We start from the raw sequence: 20,166 nt of genomic DNA on the forward strand, positions 1-20,166 counted from the left end.
AGGTAACATCAAGGACACAGGTAACATCAAGGGAATGTATGATGGTATCAAGCAGGCTTTAGGTCCAATACAGAAGAAATCTGCTCCTTTGAAGTCTGCTATAGGTGTGATCACCCAGGACCAAGCACAGCAGATGGAACGCTGGGTGCAGCACTACTCTGATTCCCTTGCCTCCAGCAAGGCACCTGAGAAGGATAACATCCCTGCTGAAATGCTGTAAAGAGATCATCACCACAGAGCTGTATGAAATCTTTTGTCTTTGCTGGAGGGAAGGTGGAGTACCACAGGAAACGAAGGATGCAAACATCATCACATTGTACAAGAACAAAGGAGACAGGGGTGACTGCAATAACTACCATGACATCTCTCTTCTCAGCATTGTAGGGAAGCTGCTTGTAGTGCTGAAGAGGCTCCAGGTGCTTGCAGACAGAGTCTATCCAGAATAACAGTGTGGATTTTGAGCAAATAGATCCACCATTCACATGGTATTTTCCCTTAGACAGTTGCAGGAGAAATGCAGGGAACAATGACAGCCACTCTTTGTGGCCTTCATAGATCTTACAAAAGCATTTGACTTGGTTAGCAGGGACGGCCTTTTTAAAATACTTCCCAAGATTTGATGTCCACCTTAACATCATCAGGTCCTTCCATTAGGAAATGAAGGGCATTGTAGTTTTTGATGACTCAACATCAGATCCCTTTGACATTCAAAGCAGAGTGAAACAGGGCTGTGTCCTTGTGCCAACTCTGTTTGGGATCTTTTTTGCTGTCATGCTGAAGCATGCTTTTGGAACTGCAGCAGAAGGTGTCTATCTTTGGCCTAGATCAGATGGAAAGCTCTTTAATCTCTCTACATTGAAAGTGAGGACCAAAGTCTAGCTGAAATGCTTGCAGGACTTCCTCGTAACCGATGATGCAGCTGTTGTTGCCCATTTTGCTGAAGACCTCCAACAACTTATGAATCATTTTAGTAAGGCCTGCCAAGATTTTGGATTAACAATCAGCCTGAAGAAAACACAAATCATGGGCCAGGGTGTGGACTCAACTCCCTCTCTTACCATCTCTACACAAGAACTGGAGGTTGTTCATGATTTTGGGTACCTTGGCTCAACAATCACTGACACACACTCTCTCTCTCTAGATGTCAAGCTGGATAAACGCATTGGCAAAGCAGCTACCATGTTCTCTAGACTCACAAAGAGAGTATGGGTTAATAAGAAGCTGACAGCATATAACAAGATCCAGGTCTATAGAGCTTGTGTCCTGAGTACACTCTTATATTGCAGTGAGTCCTGGACCCTTTGTGCACGGCAGGAGAGGAAGCGGAACACATTCCATATGTGTTGTCTCTGACGCATTTTTGGTATCACCTGGCAGGACAAAGTTCCAAACAGAATAGTCCTAGAATGAGCTGGATTTTTTAGCATGTATACATTACTGAAACAGCAATGTCTACATTGGCTTGGGCATATCATGAGAATGGCTGACGGTTGGATTCCAAAAGATCTCCTGTATGGAGAATTAGTGCAGGGAAGTTGCCCCAGAGGGAGACCACAGCTGCAATGCAAGGATATCTGCAAGTGGGATCTGAAGGCCTTAGGAATGGACCTCAACAGATGGGGAACCTTGACATCTATCTGAGCATTCAGCCTGGAGGCAGGCGGCGCAGCATGGCCTCTCCCGATTTGAAGAGACCCTTGTCCAGCAGGCTGAGGCAAAGAGGCAGTCCTGAAACCAGCAAAATCAGGGAGCTAGACCGGGGACAGATTTTATTTGTCTTCAGTGTGGAAGGGATTGTCACCGTTGAATTGGCCTTCTCAGCCACACTAGACATTGTTCCAAGACCTCCATACAGAGCACGTTACCATAGACTCTTGAGACTTAAGGATGCCTATAGTACAGTAGTTCTTTTGAAAGGAATGGGCATGTCCAATCAGTGCAAGCCAGATGAAGACTTTCATGTTCCTTCTCCACCATTTCTAGCACTGTAACACCCAGCCAGATAAAGCTAGTTAATTTCTGTGGTATTTTAGTGGCCCCAGCTGTTAACAGGGTCAACCCATGAACCACAGAACCTGCAACTCCAAACTTCTTTGGTGTGAGAACCTGTTTTCCAAGAATTTGCTGTTGTGTGTCCTGCTTTGGTGCTCCTGGTTTCACCATTTTATTTGCACAGAGGTCACACGCCTCAGATCTCAGCCCCTTACATTCTCCCACCTCTACGAAGTTTCTCCCTTCATATTTCCTGGTGATGGTCAATACTCTTGCATCTCTCAGTCCTAGGCCGAGATGCTATAGGGGGACAAAATGGATTGGAGGGCTTTGCCGATGCTCAGTTACACTCATGTTTTGTTGTAAAGAAAGGGACAGCAACTAGTAGAGGCCAACACCCTCCAGTGGACAAATACTCTCATCTGGCAGTACTCTTAATACTCGTACTGTATACTGAAGAGTTGGAACCATGAACTAATCTTTTAGAAAACTCTGAAGTGGACTTAGAAATAATAAAAATGTCTATTTGCATCACCAGAACAAAATCTTTTGTGTAAATACCAACATTTTTGTTTTACAAAACAGGAAGCTTAACTTTTCTGCAGTCACCCCACAGTAATGAAATGCAACTGACTTTCATTTCTAAAGCCATGCCCCTTAGACGTCTGGCACAGGCACTGTACAAAAGTTCATAGGACATATTGCATCATTAATAGGGTCTCATCTAACCTGCTTAGGTTTCTGTCACTGAGTATTATGGTATATTCTTTTGAAGAACATGATCTCTAAGGGAGTAAGTCACCTGGAGAAGAAGAGGGATTGTTTTAGATGAAGAAGGGGGCGGGGATCGTGGTTGGCACACTTCTAATGTTAATGGCTAATAAGAGGGTTGCGGTTAGGGTGCTGGCTCTCTTTTCTAATCCTTTCTTAAATCCCAACAGAAATAAATACTGCATCTCTTGCTTCTAGAACAAGAGATGAAAGTGGTCGTATTGACCAGATAGGCGGGGTACAAATAAAATAAATAAATAAATACACTGGTCTTAGAGAGAGGAATTCAAATTGTCTTTCTGTCCTGATCCCTTAGTACGGAGGTGCAGAACCTGTGATTCGCTAGATGTTGCTGGACTGCAGAGCCCATCACTCCTAGCCAGCACAGTGAGGGGTGATGGGAGTGAAATCCAGCAATATCTGGAAAGCCAACTCTTTCCTATCCTTTTCTCAAAGAGAGAGCACAGATGCCCTTTCCTGCAAAACCCCTTTCTCATGTCCCCATCCACTCTGCTGCTCCATATAAATCATAGCCAATATATAGGTCTCTTGAGTCCTCACACTTGGGTAGATATTACAGAGGACCAAATAAGCAGAAGCAGCTTAGGGAACAGCTAGATAGGGAGGACTATCTGAGCAGCAAAGCAGATCATTTGCTTGTTGAATGTCCCTGGTTCAACTTCAAATGACTGTAGATTGCCTGTACCTCTGGTTGATAGTCTGAAAACTTGCTGGGAAGCCACCTATGTAGGAGACAGTACTGACCTAAATGGACCAATAATCTGCTTTGGTTTGGCATAAGCAAGCTTGGAATTAATTTATAACAAATAATTATTTGTAACTGCTTACTTTTAGGTCAATAAGTCATGAAATTATTAGTTACAATGCTCCTTTTTAGGTGTGGAGTTGAAGCAGTGTGGGATATGTAGTCAGAGTAATGTAAGATGGAGTCAGACAGGTTCTGTGTGGAGATGATTTGAGAAACATTGGAATGTGTTTTTCTAAGTGCTATGAGAGTGTTTTTCTGAAGACCAGTACAGGGTGGTTCGAGATAAAGCTGATGGTCGGACAAAGAGGCCCATGAAAGACTCAACATTCAGAGCTAATTGGAGAAGAGATAAAACACCTGGACCTTCATGGGAATTGATGGTGGAGGAAGGTGTTACAGCCCCTTGAGGCTAATGGGTTAACACAGCCATGGTCAAGAAGAAGGGAGGAGTTAGAGAATGTAGAAAATGGACAATGGGTTATGTGGGAGAAGTTCGATTTCATGATGATGTAGAGAAAAAGAACTTGATGGTTTGAGCATGTGGCTTGAAGGAGAAAGAATGTAAGTGAAGAAAAAGAAGGAGGTGGGGCTAGCCCACCTTAGCCCAGCTTAATAGTGTTTTTTATTTTAATGGGGATTAGTTATTTTATTTAACTGTAATAATCTTTGAATATGTTCTTTATGCTAAAGCTTGAGCAATATAAACTGATTCTAAGAAACTCTGTTTTTCTAATAAAAATAATTATAAAAATTCTTATAAAGGATTGGTCTCTTGAACAGCAGGGTCTGGCTAAATCCAGGGAGTGGAGAGGGCCACAAACTAGCTATCTTTAAGAGTCCTACCTTACTGAGCTGTTGTGAATTCTAAGGAATCACAAAGCCCATGTGTCTGTACTTGCAAAGTACTGGGTAAAAGTAAAATGTTCTTTTAAGGTCAGACTTGTTCAAGGGGCTTACGCTACGCACTGCTGAGGTCTTGGGACTTGCCTCAGCGCAAAGGTGGTAGGTAAGTGGCCTGTGGAACTCTCTGACAGAGTGCTAAGCGCTCCTTAGAGAGGCTTGGGCACCACAATGAGCACTACCTATGAGGTGCCTGTGTGACATGAGCTGTCAAGTTCTCATACTAGCCCTAATCAGGTTTTAAAGATATGTGAGAGACATTCAAGGAGTGGCTTAGCATTTCCACACTCAGTGAGTTTCCATGGCCAAACAAGAATCTGAACCCAGGTTTTTTTGAGTCCTAGTCCAACGCTCTGTCCACTATCAAAAGCAAGTTTTAAAAGGAATTTTAAATAATTTTGTCAGCTACTTTTCAGGTTTCATGCCATTCTCAGTCCTTCATGGTAACACAAGCACTCTTTCATTTTGCCTTTTGGGGTTTTAGAAGTTTTCATTTCTGTCGTGCACCAGACAAAATAGCAATTTGTTAGATGGGTGGTATATTAAATAAATAAATAAATAAATAAATAAATAAATAAATAAATAAATAAATAAATAAACCCACAGTGCCATGGCAGTACTTTCCTGGATTTCAGGATGACACAGCGAAGAGGAGACAGAATCCTCACATATAGTCATGGGGAAGGGAAGGACATACAGCCAGCATGATTTGTGCCATCTGTGTCTTTGTTAAGCTTCGCAATTCCATTCCTGTGTATATCCATCCTCTGTTCTGAGGCATAAAGTAATACTATCATCCTCATTGTATGCAATGCCTGTCTGACTTTGTGTAGTTCCATTGCCTGCTGTAGTCAGCAGCCACTTGGTAAACAATCCTCCATTCACCAAAGCCAAAGGTTTAACAGCCTTTGGTAGAATTGCAGCCAATAGCCAGAGCTACTGAATTCCAGGATCTGTTTTCAGATTTTAAGACTTGTAACATAAACAATGGCACCTAAGAGGGCCATATATCTTTCTTTCCACCATCCCAGGAATGGAAGAGGTGCTTTCTGTTCCTCCCCCGTATTATTAGAACTCTGCAGTTCAAATGCTTTTGTTTCTCTCACAAACCGTGACAACAGTGCTGCTCACTTCTTCCAGCACCTCTTCAACAAACACACAGAAAGACTGCGTAAAAACAGAACACAGGAAATGTATGATCACAATCCACTTTGTCTAAAAGAATGTAATCGCAGAAGCCATATTTCCAACCCCCTTGGAGGGCTTCCAAGCCAGTTGCTTGGACAGTGAAAATGCAGCAGGAGCCGCAGCACTTTTGAACATTGTTTCAACCCCACCCTGTGACATAAGAGCACAGGAAGCTGCTTTACATCCCAAGTCAGACTACTTGTTCATCTAGCCTAAGACTTGCCTAGCAACTGCTCACCAAGGGCTCTCAGGCAGACCTTGTTCTATTCTTGCATTAATAATGTTCAGAATATGGGAGACAGTCAACCAACTTAAGTCAACTTTTCTTTTACATAATTAAGGAGTAAAACAGCTGCTCAGAGAGTCTTTCCAGCTGCAGGTAATGGTTCCCCTTGACATTTAGCCCAGTTGTGTTCCCTCAGAGGTCTTATCCTAATAGTGGGATGCTTTTCTCACAAGTAGAGCTGTCCAGAAGATAAAAAAATGCTTAGTCACTCACAGAGGGTATGATCACACAGGAAAATAGATAACATTTTGACTGTGGAGTAGTCCACTGTAATCTCTCTCTCTCTCTCTCTCTCTCTCTCTCTCTCTCTCTCTCTCTCTCTCTGTGTGTGTGTGTGTGTGTGTGTGTGTGTGTGTGTGTGTGTGTGTGTGTGAGAGAGAGAGAGAGAGAGAGAGAGAGAGAGCTATTCAAAGAACATTCCAAGACAAATAGACACAAAACCAATTCTTTGAAAAGGATATTATAATTTTTGAAACTTTTTTTGCAACAACCAATTGCAGCAACAACAGAGTCTTCCAATAAATTATACACCCCTTCCTTGACTTTGCCAATTCCTCCTTTCTTCAGGACAGCTCCTTCCTAAACTTCTGCCTAATATCCCAAGAAGCATGGGGAAGACAAAGTTGAATTTGATGTTTCCAGAAGGCGACAGAATCACATACTTATATAGGATCACAGAAATATAGTTCTGAGTCTTACAGTTTTCAGTGGGATTTATTGCCATGTAAGTATGCCCAGATTTGCAACATAGCTATTTGTATTACATTGTTCATTTGTACTGTATTTTATCAGTGGTTGATTCTCCAGTATTGGAGGTTTGAAACAGAGGATGTGCCTTGATGGCCAAATTGGATCAATCAGGATTGGATTAAACAGGGTTGTTTAAGGTCACACAAAAGTGCCATGTGCCATTTGGCATGATCCTTGCATCCATGTGCAAGGATCAGGCGATTTGGGGGCAGGAAACCACATTGCATCTCAAGTGACCCTATTTACTCCATTCCTCCCGTTAAGTGAAAGGTGGGAGGGGAAAAGTCTTCTCCTTGTCCCTTCCTGTCTCCCCCTCTCCTTTGAATGTTTACAATTTATTTTCAAGCAGCATAGCACAATCAATTTAGTGCTGGATTAGAAGAGCTTTAAAAAGAAACTGTTGCATCCTCCTCTGTTTTTGCCTCCATATGGGAGTGGAGTGACATCTTCAGCTTCACAAAAAATAGCTGCATTGTGAAACAACTTAAGCAAAGTGGCAACCATCCATCCACTTTGGTTTGATCCTAGAGATCACATATGCTGGAACTGAACCAAAACAGAGCAATCCTACTTGCACCAAAATAGCAATAGTCCCTGACAGAGATTCAAAAAGATTTGGGTAGCCTTGAATAAGGGATGGGTTGGTTCATGATTGACTGTACATCATGTGATTGACCAGAAAAAGGAGTGAACCAGCCTGTGTCAAACCAGACCAAACCAAGAAACAAAGCCCCACCTGATCACACCCTGGTTAGGCAGGGATTTTCTGTTTTTGCAGGGGACTAGATTGGATGAGCTATGCAATCCCTCCAAATGTCATCTTCTATTATTCTATGCTTGTTTTTATTCTGGAAAACCGAAATTTCAAATTGCACAGCTATGTATGTACATGTAAAAGGCATAGCAATTGTTCATTGACTTCTCTGGCCTACCAAACATACTAGTCTACTAGCAGTTTGGTCAAACTACTAGAAATTCCTAAGAGAAAAAGAAATAAATGCAGACAAATAGATAATAATCACTTTGGCAGTCTTATGCCGCTTATTTTACAAGTGCTTCGTTATCAACTCAGAACTGTCATTCCAGCAGACATATAAATAATGAGAAGAAAGACCAGAATATTAATTTCCATTAACAGCCAATAAAATATACTCCTTTAAAAATGAAATGGGGGCAGGGGGAGAGAGGAAGAATGACAGGAACTCTCTGGGGCATTGGATTGTTTTTACAGTCTTATGATGTTAATTACAGCCCTTATCTTTAAAAGTTTTTTTTTCTTGCGTGTGTTCTGTGCTCATGGTAACTGTGATATGAGAGATTCAAGTCAGCAAAAGGTACTGGAGGCAAACTAACAGTCCAAAATGTACATATTATCTTGAATACATGTCAAAACTGACAGCGCTTTTCAGGGCTGAACAACACCCAGTTTGAAGAGAGCAGGGAGCATCTTTAAGGAAAGAAAAAAGGAGGGGAAAGCAACCTGAAGGGATGATACAGCACTGTTCCAGCTGGCTACATTTGGGAACACAGTTTAGCTACTTCAGTGCCATCTAGTTCTTGGCCACACATCTATGGAACCATGAAATCCAACTGAATTGTTTACATAAGAACATAAGAAGAGCCCTGCTGGATCAGGCCAAGGGCCCATCTAGTCCAGCTTCCTGTATCTCACAGGGGCCCCACCAGATGCCTCTGGGAGCACACGAGAAAACCTGTCTCCTGATACCCCTCCCCTGCATCTGGCATTTGGAGGTACCTTCATTTTAAGCCTGGAGATTCTACATCCCCATCATGATTTGTAACCTGCAATGGGCATTTCCTCCAGAAATCAGTCCACTCCCCTTTTAAAGGCATCCAGGCCAGATGCCATCACCACATATTGTGGCAAGGAGTTCCACAGACTAACAACATGCTGGGTAAAGAAGTATTTTCTTTTGAGAGTTCTCATCCTCCCAACACTCAATTGGAGTGAATGTCCCCTGGTTCTGGTATTGTGTGAAAGGGAAAAGAGCTTCCCTCTATCCATGTTATCCATCCTCTGCACAATTTTATACGTCTCGATTAGGTCCCCCCTGAGGCACCTTTTTTCTGGATTAAAGAGCCCCAAATGCTGTAGCCTTTCCTCATAAGGGAGGTGCCTCAGCCCAGTCATCATTTTAGTCACTCTTTTCCGCATCTTTTCCAGTTCCACTATGTCTTTTTTGAGGTGCGGTGACCAGAACTGTACGCAATACTCCAGATGCGGCTTTACCAGTGTTTTGTACAATGGCATTATAAAGTTGTCTGTTTTATTTTTAATCCCCTTTTTAATGATCCCTAGCATGGAACTGGCCTTCTTCCCTGCTTCTGCACACTGGGTTGACTCTTTTATCGAGCTGTCTACCAGCAAGCACACCAAGATCTCTTTCCTGATCTTTCCAGCTCAGAACCCATTAGTTGATAAACAAAGTTTTGATTTTTTGCCCCAATGTGCATTACTTTACATTTTCTTATACTGAAACACATTTGCCATTTTGCTGCCCATTCTCCCAGTTTGGAGAGATCCTTCTGGAGCTCTTCACAATCCCTTCTAGTCTTCACCACCCGGAAAAGTTTTGTGTTATCTGCAAACTTGGCCACCTCACTGCTTATCCCCGTCTCCAGGTCATTTATGAAAAAATTGAAAAGCAACAGTGCCAAGACAGATCCCTGGGGCACACCGCTTTTCACCTCTCTCCATTGTGAAAACTGCCCATTGACACCTACTCTCTGTTTCCTGGTTCTCCACCATAAGAGGACCTGCCCTCTTATCTCCTGACTGTGGAGTTTTCTCAGCAGGCTTTGGTGAGGGACCACATCAAACACCTTCTGAAAATTCAATACATATTCTTGCCCCATGCATTTTCCTTCCAGTCATTACAACCCCGAGCAATCCTCTTCTTTAGAGAGGCAGGCAGACACAACTCTGTTGTTTGCTGAGGAGAAAACACCTATAGCTGGGATGACAGCTGATGTTAGGGTAGGGCGGTTCTAGGGTAGTACATGTTCCCATAGGAACCATGTTTCTTTGAAATAAAGGAATGGATAGGAACAATAGATCTGGAAGGACTTGGGTGCGATAACATAATAATAAAAAACAAAAACAAAGGAACCACCAGTCCCAAGTAAAGGAAGGTAATCCTGAAAGGAAATAAAAAAGATTGATTCAAGATTCCAGTAACATTATATGAATCTGTTACACAATTTATGAGCAACTGAACCCCCTCTTAAATAGGGGCAAATAGGATGTGTGGGTGGGCTCCAAGTTAAATTCTGGCATATTGGCAAGGAGTTAGAATGAAGCAAAATGCAACAAAATATGTGAGCTTTGAGTTCCCCAAAACTCTCCATTTGGCTGAGTGGTACAAAAAAAAAAAAAGTCTGGAGAGAATATATCACAACACAGGGGCAGGCAAGATGTGGCTCTCCAGATGTTGTTGCACTGTAATTCCTATAAATCCTTGCCAGCATATCCAGTGGTAATGCATGCTGAGAGCTGGAATCTAGCAACATTTTTGGAGGGGCACAATTTGCCCAGTAGCTCAACTCAGCTATCTTTTCTTTCTGTTTTCTATGGAAAATACTAGTTAACCATTTGTGGTGGTGACGGATTTTCTGCCTTGAAATACTGACTGCAATTCACAGACAGTTACACTCTTTACACTAACTAGGTAACACAATTTAACTTCATTTCAATGTTTGTATCCAATATACTACCTAAAAGAAATCTCTGGTTTTGCTGTTATAAGGCTGCCATTTAACTTTGCACTTCTCTGTCAACTGAAAAACTTGTACGTTTTGCCTAAGACAATGGGCAGATCCCTGAATTTCAGTCGGATTTGGTCTTCAGAAATGCTGTGGTATGTGTAACCAGAAACCTGTACATCTACCAGTGATTCATTGAATCTGCCATCTCTATTTCCATACTGAGTACAGCTGCAGACCTCATGGCCATAACATCTGGCTTCATTTTAGAACTTTTCTGGTTCTTTTTTTTTTTTAAACCACTCTGATGAAGGATCCTGGGGAGCTCAGAAGATTTGTTGCATTTTGGGTGGATCTTAATAAAGATATTACCCAACTGTGGCTCTAGCTTCTACATCCAAATGGGTGAATTTGTTGGCTAAGATCTTTCCCTGGAACAGAAAGTTCTTCATGCTGGAACCATCCCAGGTATGCTAGGTGGAATGAGAATATCTGTAGGTGGATGAGAATATCTGTAGATGCTTCTTGGGGAAGATTGGGCCACCAAAGCACCCAAGAACAATATTTGGAAGCAAGCTGCTGTAACTTGTGTTTGATGAACTAGATAGATAATTTATGATAAGCTTATAGATGGAGGCATGAAGACTGGTAAATTTCCAACAGAATAAGGAATATGTGATATTGATGAGGGAGAAACACAGAAGTGTGAGTCAAAAAAGAAGCATAGGAATGATAGGTGCAGTATCTAGCAACTACCTATTTTGTCTTCTTACAATATTTTTGCCATGGAAAGTGTTGCCTTTTGCAAAACTATATGCGTCTCTTTCTTAGGCATATATACTCAGAAGAAAGTCCTACTGAGTTAAATGAGCATGAATACAATTTCAGTCCCATTGTAAGTTGTAGTAAATGATATCAGTAAGATGGAGATTCTGTTGTTCTAAAGGTAACTGTATCCCAGACAGGGCTAAAAATTTGGCCTGACTTAAAGCTTCATCATTCAAAAAGAAGATGCCCTTCCCTGTTCCTATACTGCATCTGACAGACAGCATAGGAATGAAAGTGCCTCACAACAGAGAAGGTGGAAAAGCATAAATTTTGAAGAAGGACTGGGCAGGGAGGAATAGCAAAGATGCATGCATAAAGCTGGTGTGTTTAAATGAAGGCTGATTCTAGAAAATCTTCACTCCCTACTGCTTAGATGTTATGACAATTAAAGATGAAACAGACATCCCTTTCGCTGCTTCTTTCCCAAAGACCCCTGAAGAATGCCTGCGGTATTGTGCCTGGGTTGCAAAGCAGCACCCAAATGAAGAAGATGCTGTAGAACATTCTGCAGCCGTCAAATCCCATAAAAATTCATCTCCAGGCACTGCTAACTTGCATCTACATGCTGTGTAAGGATTTATTTTTAATGAGTACAGGCAACAGGAAAGCAATCATTTGGACCCACTCACAATGAAAGAGCAGGCCAACACCAGCTGATCCAAAAAAAAAAAATGACAGTCAGTGCAAGCAAGCTGCTTGACGTGAACACACAGCTCAATTGTAAGCATGTTTATTCAAAAGTCAGTCTCACTGCATCCAGTGGGTCTTGTTCTCTTGTAAGTGTATGCAGTTTTCATCCTTACAATGCAGTTCTGTAGGTAACCACTCAGAAGGAAACCCCATTTAGCTCAATAGAAATTACTCATATATAAACGTACACAATTTCAACCTTAGTTAGTAGAACGGAGAGAGATGGGAATAAGCAACTTGTCATAGGCAGTACGGAAGAATGCAAACAAAGGCACTAGGGCACGATAGAGTCAACCTAGATAGGATTTAAAGGCTCAATAGGTAAAGCATCATCATCTTAAGTGGGGACATGGGTATGGTGTTGTGCTGAGAGAGTGGTGCAGAGTAGCATATTTTCAGTGTCCAGTAATTGGGGTAGGCCCTCTTAAGGACAATCACTCTCGCGCATTAGGGGAGCTCAGCTGAGAATCAGAAAGTGCTCTAATTCCCTCTTGATTTGCCCCTTGATGTATATGCGTTAGTATGTGCTGTAAGATCTATTGGTTTTCCTGAGTTAATTGCACCGTAGAACACGACACAGGCTTGTAGTGGCCCCAAGTGTCTCCATTTCTTCTCAGCTATTTTTGTTAAATTAGGCCCTTGGGATTTAGGGGATGGTGGAATGAACATAGAAACCGATGAAGAGTTATTTTTACCTGAACAAAACAGAATTGCTTCAAGAGAAGAAACCTGGAAAGACTTTGGAATTATTGTAATTCAGGGACTTAAGATACACTTTAATATTAAAATGAGAGGTGTATGTCCATGTGCCCATGTGTTAGCTTCTCTAGGGATATGTTAAGAGAAAGTGAAAAATCATTAAAAGTTATGCTTGGGTTATGCTATTTTGGATACATCTTTTAAATATGGATACAAGATGATAAATGACCCTCTCTCCAATGCACACTTACATGTGTGTCAACATGCACAGCACAGAGTTGTGGTATAACCCCTGTTTTGTGCATGCATGGTCTAAGCAAATCCAGGCTGCAATCCCATGCCTGTTTATGGTGAAATAAGCCCCATTGAACTGAAACATATTTCTAAGTTTCCATAGTACTTTTAGTAAAAAAAAAAAAATGCTACCATTGGAAATGGTGATACCCGCAAGTCTTTCACATCTCCTTAGTGATTACCATGAATACATCTTGCAGTATTGAAGTGTACTGGAGTAAACTGGAATACTGTATTCCTATACTGTGGAAACATTTTTTCCTCTTTATTTCCAGGTCACCTTCCCCAGGATGGTTTGACTGCCCATGTGAGACCCACGTTTTAAGTTACTGGAATTATCAATTGGATTGTTTGAGTCTGATATGAAGACTAATCCCAAGAAGACAGCACACCTGGAGGAAAAAATAAATTCAACAAAGATGGTTTTTAGTGTGCAATGAATCCAAGCAAGCATGCCTTTTTAGTTAGTACCAAGAGCATCATGTATCAAGATTTCTAATCAGCATGTTCTGATAGTTAAGTACATTTACCAAGAAGTAAGCTCCCCAGAGTTCATTGGGGCTTATTCTCAAATAAGTCTTCCATGGAGTTGATTCCCAAATTTATACTTTCCTTTCCCAAAAGGATTGAGGGATTGATGTAAATCTAAATGATAGAATACTTCCCCGTCTTCTTTGAGACGGAGTGAAGGAGGGTTGCTATGCTGACATGCTGCAATATCCCTGGCAAGCAGGCACAGGTTTAGCTAGGGGATGGGGGCAGTTTTAGGGGCTTGTATCAGAATTCGCTCCCCATGTGCATGTGTCACTTAGTGGACAAATATTTAAGGATCTTCCCTTTGCCAAGGCAGCGTCTTGTTCTTAGCTCATCAAGGGCTGAAAGCTGTCTGTTGCTGGGGCTGTTGTTGTTGTTGTTGTCAGACCTCGTGAATTTTCAGACGCTGTCATGGAATCACTGGAAACAGAACAATACGCAATCTTTGCAATAACACGATATGGATGAGCAGTGACGGTTGTTTCATTTTGTATCGGTGAAAATCACACCCAAAATCCACTCGTCTTGTGATCACTAGTTTTATGCGGCGCACGCTTTCATCCGTAACATCTCACGTCTTCAGATGGAATTTTCCTCTGGAAATAAGAGTGGGAGAATGGGGGGGGGGAACCACACTAAAACCGGCCATTTGGGAGCACTGATAGTCCTCTCGATTCTCTGATCTCAGCGAAGCATCAAGACGGAGATGCCGTCCCTCCCCCTCCCCCTCCCACCCCCACCTGGCGTCCCTTGACGCACGCGCACTACTGATTAGCAAAGCAAACCAGCGAGGAGGCCTCGGAGCAGTCGAGAGGCGGGCAGAGCGGCGCTGTTGTTCTTTCGCATCCGCCCTAACGGCCGCTCTGTGGAAAACGTAACTTCCCGCCTTTTCCTTGCTGTCGTCCTTCTGGCGGGCTGTACGGAAGAGAGATGGTGAAAGGGGACGACGAGATCGTGGCCGAAACAGAATTCCCGGAGCAGTTCCGCTCCTACTCGGAAAATGAAAAGCACTGGCAAGCGCGCCGCGCCTTCATTGTGCGCAATATCCCGCCGGGGGACGAGGAGGCGCTCTCTCCCCTGCGCCTGGACCAGCTGCTCTCGCTCTCTATGGTGTGGGCCAATCACCTCTTCCTGGGATGCAGGTAGCGCGGCCCTCTGCCCCTCCCCCTTCGCCTCGCGCCGGGCGGTTGTCGCCCGCTTCCCTCTCCGTCCCCCCCCCCTTCCGTCATTTTAGCGGTTCCGCCACAGCCCGCCGTTTACTAGGGCGAAGCTTCCCTCTCCTGCCTTTACAGGTTTGGAAGCAGTTGCATCTGTTGGATTTCTGCCCATCACGCATCAGTCAAACGCACCTCGAGAGATAATAATGTGACTGGGACACGAGACTTATTTTTTTTTCCTTCCTAGGCAACCAGGAAGGCAGTGATAGCCGAAGACTGTTCAGTGGGGGTGTTGTTGTTGTTGTTAGTACAGGCTGAGGTTCTGCGCCCCTTTCCCTTCCAACGAAGCCCAGCCGTGGAGGGGCCGCCCTGTTCAGGGACATCCCATGAGGAGCAGCGGTCAGACTGCTGTGCGCACACGCCGAGCAGGGCCCCCTATTCTAGGGTGGTGAACAGGAGTTGGCGAATGCACATTTTCTGGTCTGCCAATTGCGTTTTCTTTGTGAGTTTTCTGGGTGGAACTAGAACCTGGCACAATTCTTGGGGGGACAGCTGATGATGCACCCCATATGGTACACACGCCTTTCTCCTAAGCGGAGTCTTGCTGGGTCCTGTGGGGTTCATTTCCATGTATCTCCAGGCATGCAACTCTGCCTGTAAAGGCTAAGTGTGTAGACACGAGTTGTGCTGAGTATACATCTTCGGAGGTGTTCTCTTGGCAATGGCCTATACGTGCATTGTGAGGAAACTCGGTGATGTCTATACAAAATTATTGAAATAAGTAAATAGGTTATTTATTTATATTAATCGCTATTAGTCACTCTCTGACTGATTAGGCTCTCAAAGTGGCTTATGTCTATTCAATAGGAATATTAAAATATCCTTAAGTACTACTTCAAGATAGGGCAGTGATGAAGCATTATCTTCCTTGAGTTTGCTTATTGTTTGTTTATTGCCTTATTGAATGATAATTATTTGCTATATGTTTTTATCATTCTAATTATGTTATGGTTGTATTTTAACTGTTTTTGACTATTGGAATGTGCTCTGGTGTAGAGCACAATACAAATAAATTTATTTATAATATAAATAAATATTATTTATAGAATAATAATCTATAATCATCGTTGTTTTTATTATTATTATTATTATTATTATTATTATTATTATTATTATTATTATTATTATTATTATTATTATTATTATTATTATTATTATTATTATTATTATTATTATTGCTCATTCAAATTACCTCCATAAAGGAAAGAACCCAGTCCCAGCCTGGTGAAGCAACAAATGAGGAAAGTGATAGCTGCTTACTTTGCTGAAAAATTTCCCCCTCCTTCCCACAGCTCTTATAAACAGATTTCTAAAATATAGTATACATGAAACAGTTAACGTAACTTAGAATTTAATTGCCTCTGTGTTCTTGAAATAAAATTGTGTTGCTTAAGATCAATGCCTTTTGTTTTTCTTAAAGGAAAGTTCTGACTCAAATCTATTAGAATAGCAAGTGTCATTAAGTAGTGGAAAAGTAATGTGAATGGTGTACCTAACAAAATATAGGGTTGCCTTGTTGGTACAAAGCAGTTTACAGAATCCATACTGTTGTAGTACCTTTATTAAGCCAACCAAAAATGCAGAAAAATATAGAACAATCTTTTGAAATTAATGGCTCTACATCAGGTAATATATTACAATAAGAAGGTGGAAAAGAGCCAAAGGTGGGGACGAAAAGGAATGTGTTTTTTTAGTTCACCGAAATGGAGTGGGTCAGGGGACGTGGTGGCGCTGCGGGCTAAATCGCAGAAGCCTGTGCTGCAGGGTCAGAAGACCAGCAGTCGTAAGATCGAATCCACGTGACGGAGTGAGCTCCTGTCGCTTTGTCCCAGCTCCTCGCTAACCTAGCAGTTCAAAAGCATGCAAATGCGAGTAGATAAATAGGTACCACCTCGGTGGGAAGGTAAAATGGCCTTCCCTAGTCACGCTGGCCACCTGATAACGGGAACTGTCTGTGGACAAGCACTGGCTCTACGGCTTGAAAAACGGGATGAGCACCGCCCCCTAGAGTCGGACACGTCTGGACTAAAAATATCAAGGGGAACCTTTACCTTTAAATGGAGTGAAAGAGGCGGGATGTGGACAATGGAATAAGACTCATTAGGTAATGCGGCCATGTTAGATTTCACCTGGATAAGTTGTATCCTTACTGGAACTTCAAAGTGAGAAACTTTCGGTTCATCATCTTAAAATAATATAAGGTTTGGAATATGTGTTGCTGTTCTTTTCTCTGTATAAGCTCTCAGAAACTTAAAAAGCTAAACAGGTCTAGAACAAACCAGTTGTCCCCATACATTTCTTTATTTTCTTCTTTTTTCCCATTAACTTACCTTGCAGTTTCAACTTTCTAAACAAAGTTTAAGCCTTACTTGTAAGTATGTGTATATTGTGAGAACTGAGAACTCTGTAAGTGGACTAATGTTAATATGGCAGAATACTGAATGCCCCATTCATTCTTAATTTATTGTTTAGCTACAGCAAAGATCTAATGGACAAGGTAACAGAAATGGCTGAAGGGATTGAAGTTGAAGATGCACCACATTTTACAACCCGTGATGAATTAATGAAAAAGGTGAATATTCCTGGAGAGAGGTCTGAAATACTGAAAGTATTAAGTATAGGATTAACTGAGCTGGAGTGAAGAACATTGTGTCCACATTGTGAGTTGTATGCCTATTTCATACAAGTCATGGTGATCCAGTTTGCACCTTCTTCACTCTCCCCTCCATTGAAGCCACTGGTGGTTCCTGAAAAACTGGTGTTCACAATTGGGAGCCCTCTGGAATAGCATGATAAACAGGGGCCAGAGCCCAGTGGTAGATGTGGGCATTGATAAAATGGGATATCCCACCTTGCATGAGAATAAATACTTTATGCTAGTGCAAATCCAATGTAAAACTTTATGTCACCAACTGCCATTATAAACTAAACTTTTTACATTTCATGGCAGAGGTGTAAGCTTGATTACATGTATACATCTTTAGGGAAAAGCTGGTGGGGAAAGCAAAGAAATGGAGCTTCCAAAATCAGTAGTTTGCTTTCATCCAATAGCTACATATTTTTTATTTCCTACGACTTAACTTTCTCAAGTTTCATTCCATTACCGCAGTTCTTAACTATTCACAGAATGTGGAATGTTTGGAAAACATTGCAGTTCAATTAATTAATTTAGCTTACAAAAATATTTTTATCCTGCCTTTCTCCTTAAAAAGGACCTAAGGCAGCTGTGTGTGGCGTTGATTATGCATAGCACTGCTAAATTTCAAGACACAGTGGAAAACTACTCCTATAGAAATCACTGCATATGGTATTATACTGAATGTGTAGAGGAGATGAAAACCAGTAAAGGTTTTGTATAGAAGGGCTTGTTCACTTACAACAGCTATTTCATATACAGCACCCAAAGGAGAAAGATGCTTGGTAGTGCTGATCTTGGCAACTTAAGCCATGCCAAGGTTAATTATATAAAACTTCAGGGGATTGTGTTCATTATATCACTGTTTGAATTTGAATTCAGTTTTCACTACACATCTACAACTGACCTTACATGGTAAAGCTGCTAGAACATGGCATTGGCTTGTCTCTTTAACTGGTTGTTGTGGTCTCAAATTGTTGTGTGAACCAGCTGTTAGTATGGAGCCATTTAATTTTTAATGACTTGTTTTTTAAAAAATATATAGATCAGTAGGCTAGAATTTGTAGATGAGACACACATGAATACTAGCTTTTAGAACTGTTATGTCCTGTGACAAGATTTATAGTAGCTCAGGTTCATTACTTTCTGCATGAATAAAGTAAATATTTCTTAAAGATTATTTCCATATTTCAAATAGATGTGACTGTAATAGATTTGACTCAGTTTTATTGTATACTTTTTTAGAATCAGCACTAGTGACTAAGAGGACTGAGACCTGGCCTTTCATTATGCCTCACAACTGGCTTCCTTGGAGGACCTTCATCTGGACAATTCAAGAAGCTCCACTTCTTCCACTGAATATTCATTTTAGAAGATTGTGAAGACTGTATAAATTCAAATTAAAGAAGATATTACAGACTTTTTGTCTGCCTTTGACCAGGCATGCATTCAAAACAGTGTTGTAGAAACAGGGAGGAGGCCTGGTGCAAGTGTTCTTCCTAGCATTTAAGATTCCAGCAAGTACTAAATGAAGTAGAATGTGCCATCTAGGTGCCAGACAGATAGAGATAAGGTGCAGGCCCAAGGTGACAGAGAACAGAGACATACTGTGTACTTTGTCACTGGTGTCTACAGTGACCAGACTGCATAGTGTACCTGCCTAGAGCAGGGCACTAGAATAGGGGACTGGCAGATCTACAGAAGCTGCTCCATGCCCCTATTCTTGACAAGATACAGGCCTGTGTTCATGTAATGAGAATTTCAGTAATGTACAGTGGGGTCTTGACTTAAGAACGGCTTGAGTTAAGAACATTTTGACTTAAGAACCACTCTCATAGGAAAATATTGACTTGACTTAAGTACTTAGATTTGAGTTAAGAACTGAAAAAAAAACCCACGTGGGAGGCAGGGAAAGTGCAAAATGTGAACTTTCAGTTAACTGTTGGCCAGTGAAAAGGGTGCCTGTCTGCTTCCTCACTCCTCCCAGCGTTTAGAGAGTGGATTGGGAGACAGTATTCAGGCTGCCTGGTACTGGACTGCCTGGACTGTATTTTCCCTGCCTTCCCTGAACCTTTCTTGACCTAAGAAAAAAAGAAACAAAATATCCCCCTCCAGTGGTCGAAGGCGGAATAGCAGCTTCTCATTAGTTTCTATGGACGGAAAAGAGCAGATACGGATCAAATGGTTTTCAATGCATTCCTATGGGAAATGCAGATTTGACTTGAGAACATTTTGACTTGAGAACCACCTTCCAATACGGATTAAGTTCTCAAGTCAAGACCCCACTGTAGTTGAAAAGTTGTTAGTTTTTTCACAGGGAGCTCCATTGTCATGGTAGCAATGTGAAATAGGTGATGAAGTATGGTAGCTTTGTGAGCATCTGCTTTGTCATTCAAATTCTTTGTTCAGTAGTAAGATATACACTAGGGATTTGGCATGGCGCATAAAACTACCTGTGACTTTCCTGTTCTTACTGGTTAGGAAGATCATGGACACTGATTAACTTCAGCGTGAAAAGGAGTTTACTGCTGAGGGAGAGGTGAAACCATTAGGCTTGGAGTCCTTATGAATTTTTCTTTTGTTTATTTTACTTCCCAGCTCCAGGGAAAGGAACAGACACCACAACAGAGTTCCTCCAGTCTATTATTAAGTGTAGCTCTGTTCCTCTTAGATGAATAAAGGAGGGGAAGGTAGTGGCAGCTATAGTTTAAAGTGAGCTCCCCTGTCAGATTTCATAGTGGCTGGCCAGGGAATAAGCTTTTGCATTTAAAATATATCACTCCTACCAGCCCTGTGCAGTAGTACTGTAGCCAGCAGGTAAGGATGACACTTCTAGTAGGCTTCATGTAACAAACTGCAGCATCTGATGGACATACAAGTGTAACTCACC

At 41.8% G+C, this 20,166-nt stretch overlaps 1 protein-coding gene across 1 annotated transcript; it reads left to right on the forward strand.

The window, feature by feature from the left end:
• The first annotated feature begins 14,229 nt into the window (after window positions 1-14,229).
• CDKN2AIPNL (CDKN2A interacting protein N-terminal like) lies at window positions 14,230-18,696 on the forward strand. The gene is made up of 3 exons (XM_020794459.3): window positions 14,230-14,566; window positions 17,114-17,213; window positions 18,522-18,696. The coding sequence occupies exons 1-3, from the start codon at window positions 14,355-14,357 to the stop codon at window positions 18,531-18,533; spliced, it is 324 nt and encodes a 107-aa protein (XP_020650118.1). The 5' UTR covers window positions 14,230-14,354; the 3' UTR covers window positions 18,534-18,696.
• The last annotated feature ends 1,470 nt before the right edge of the window (window positions 18,697-20,166 follow it).

This window comes from Pogona vitticeps, chromosome 2 (assembly GCF_051106095.1).
Source record: "Pogona vitticeps strain Pit_001003342236 chromosome 2, PviZW2.1, whole genome shotgun sequence".
Lineage (NCBI taxonomy): Eukaryota > Metazoa > Chordata > Lepidosauria > Squamata > Agamidae > Pogona > Pogona vitticeps.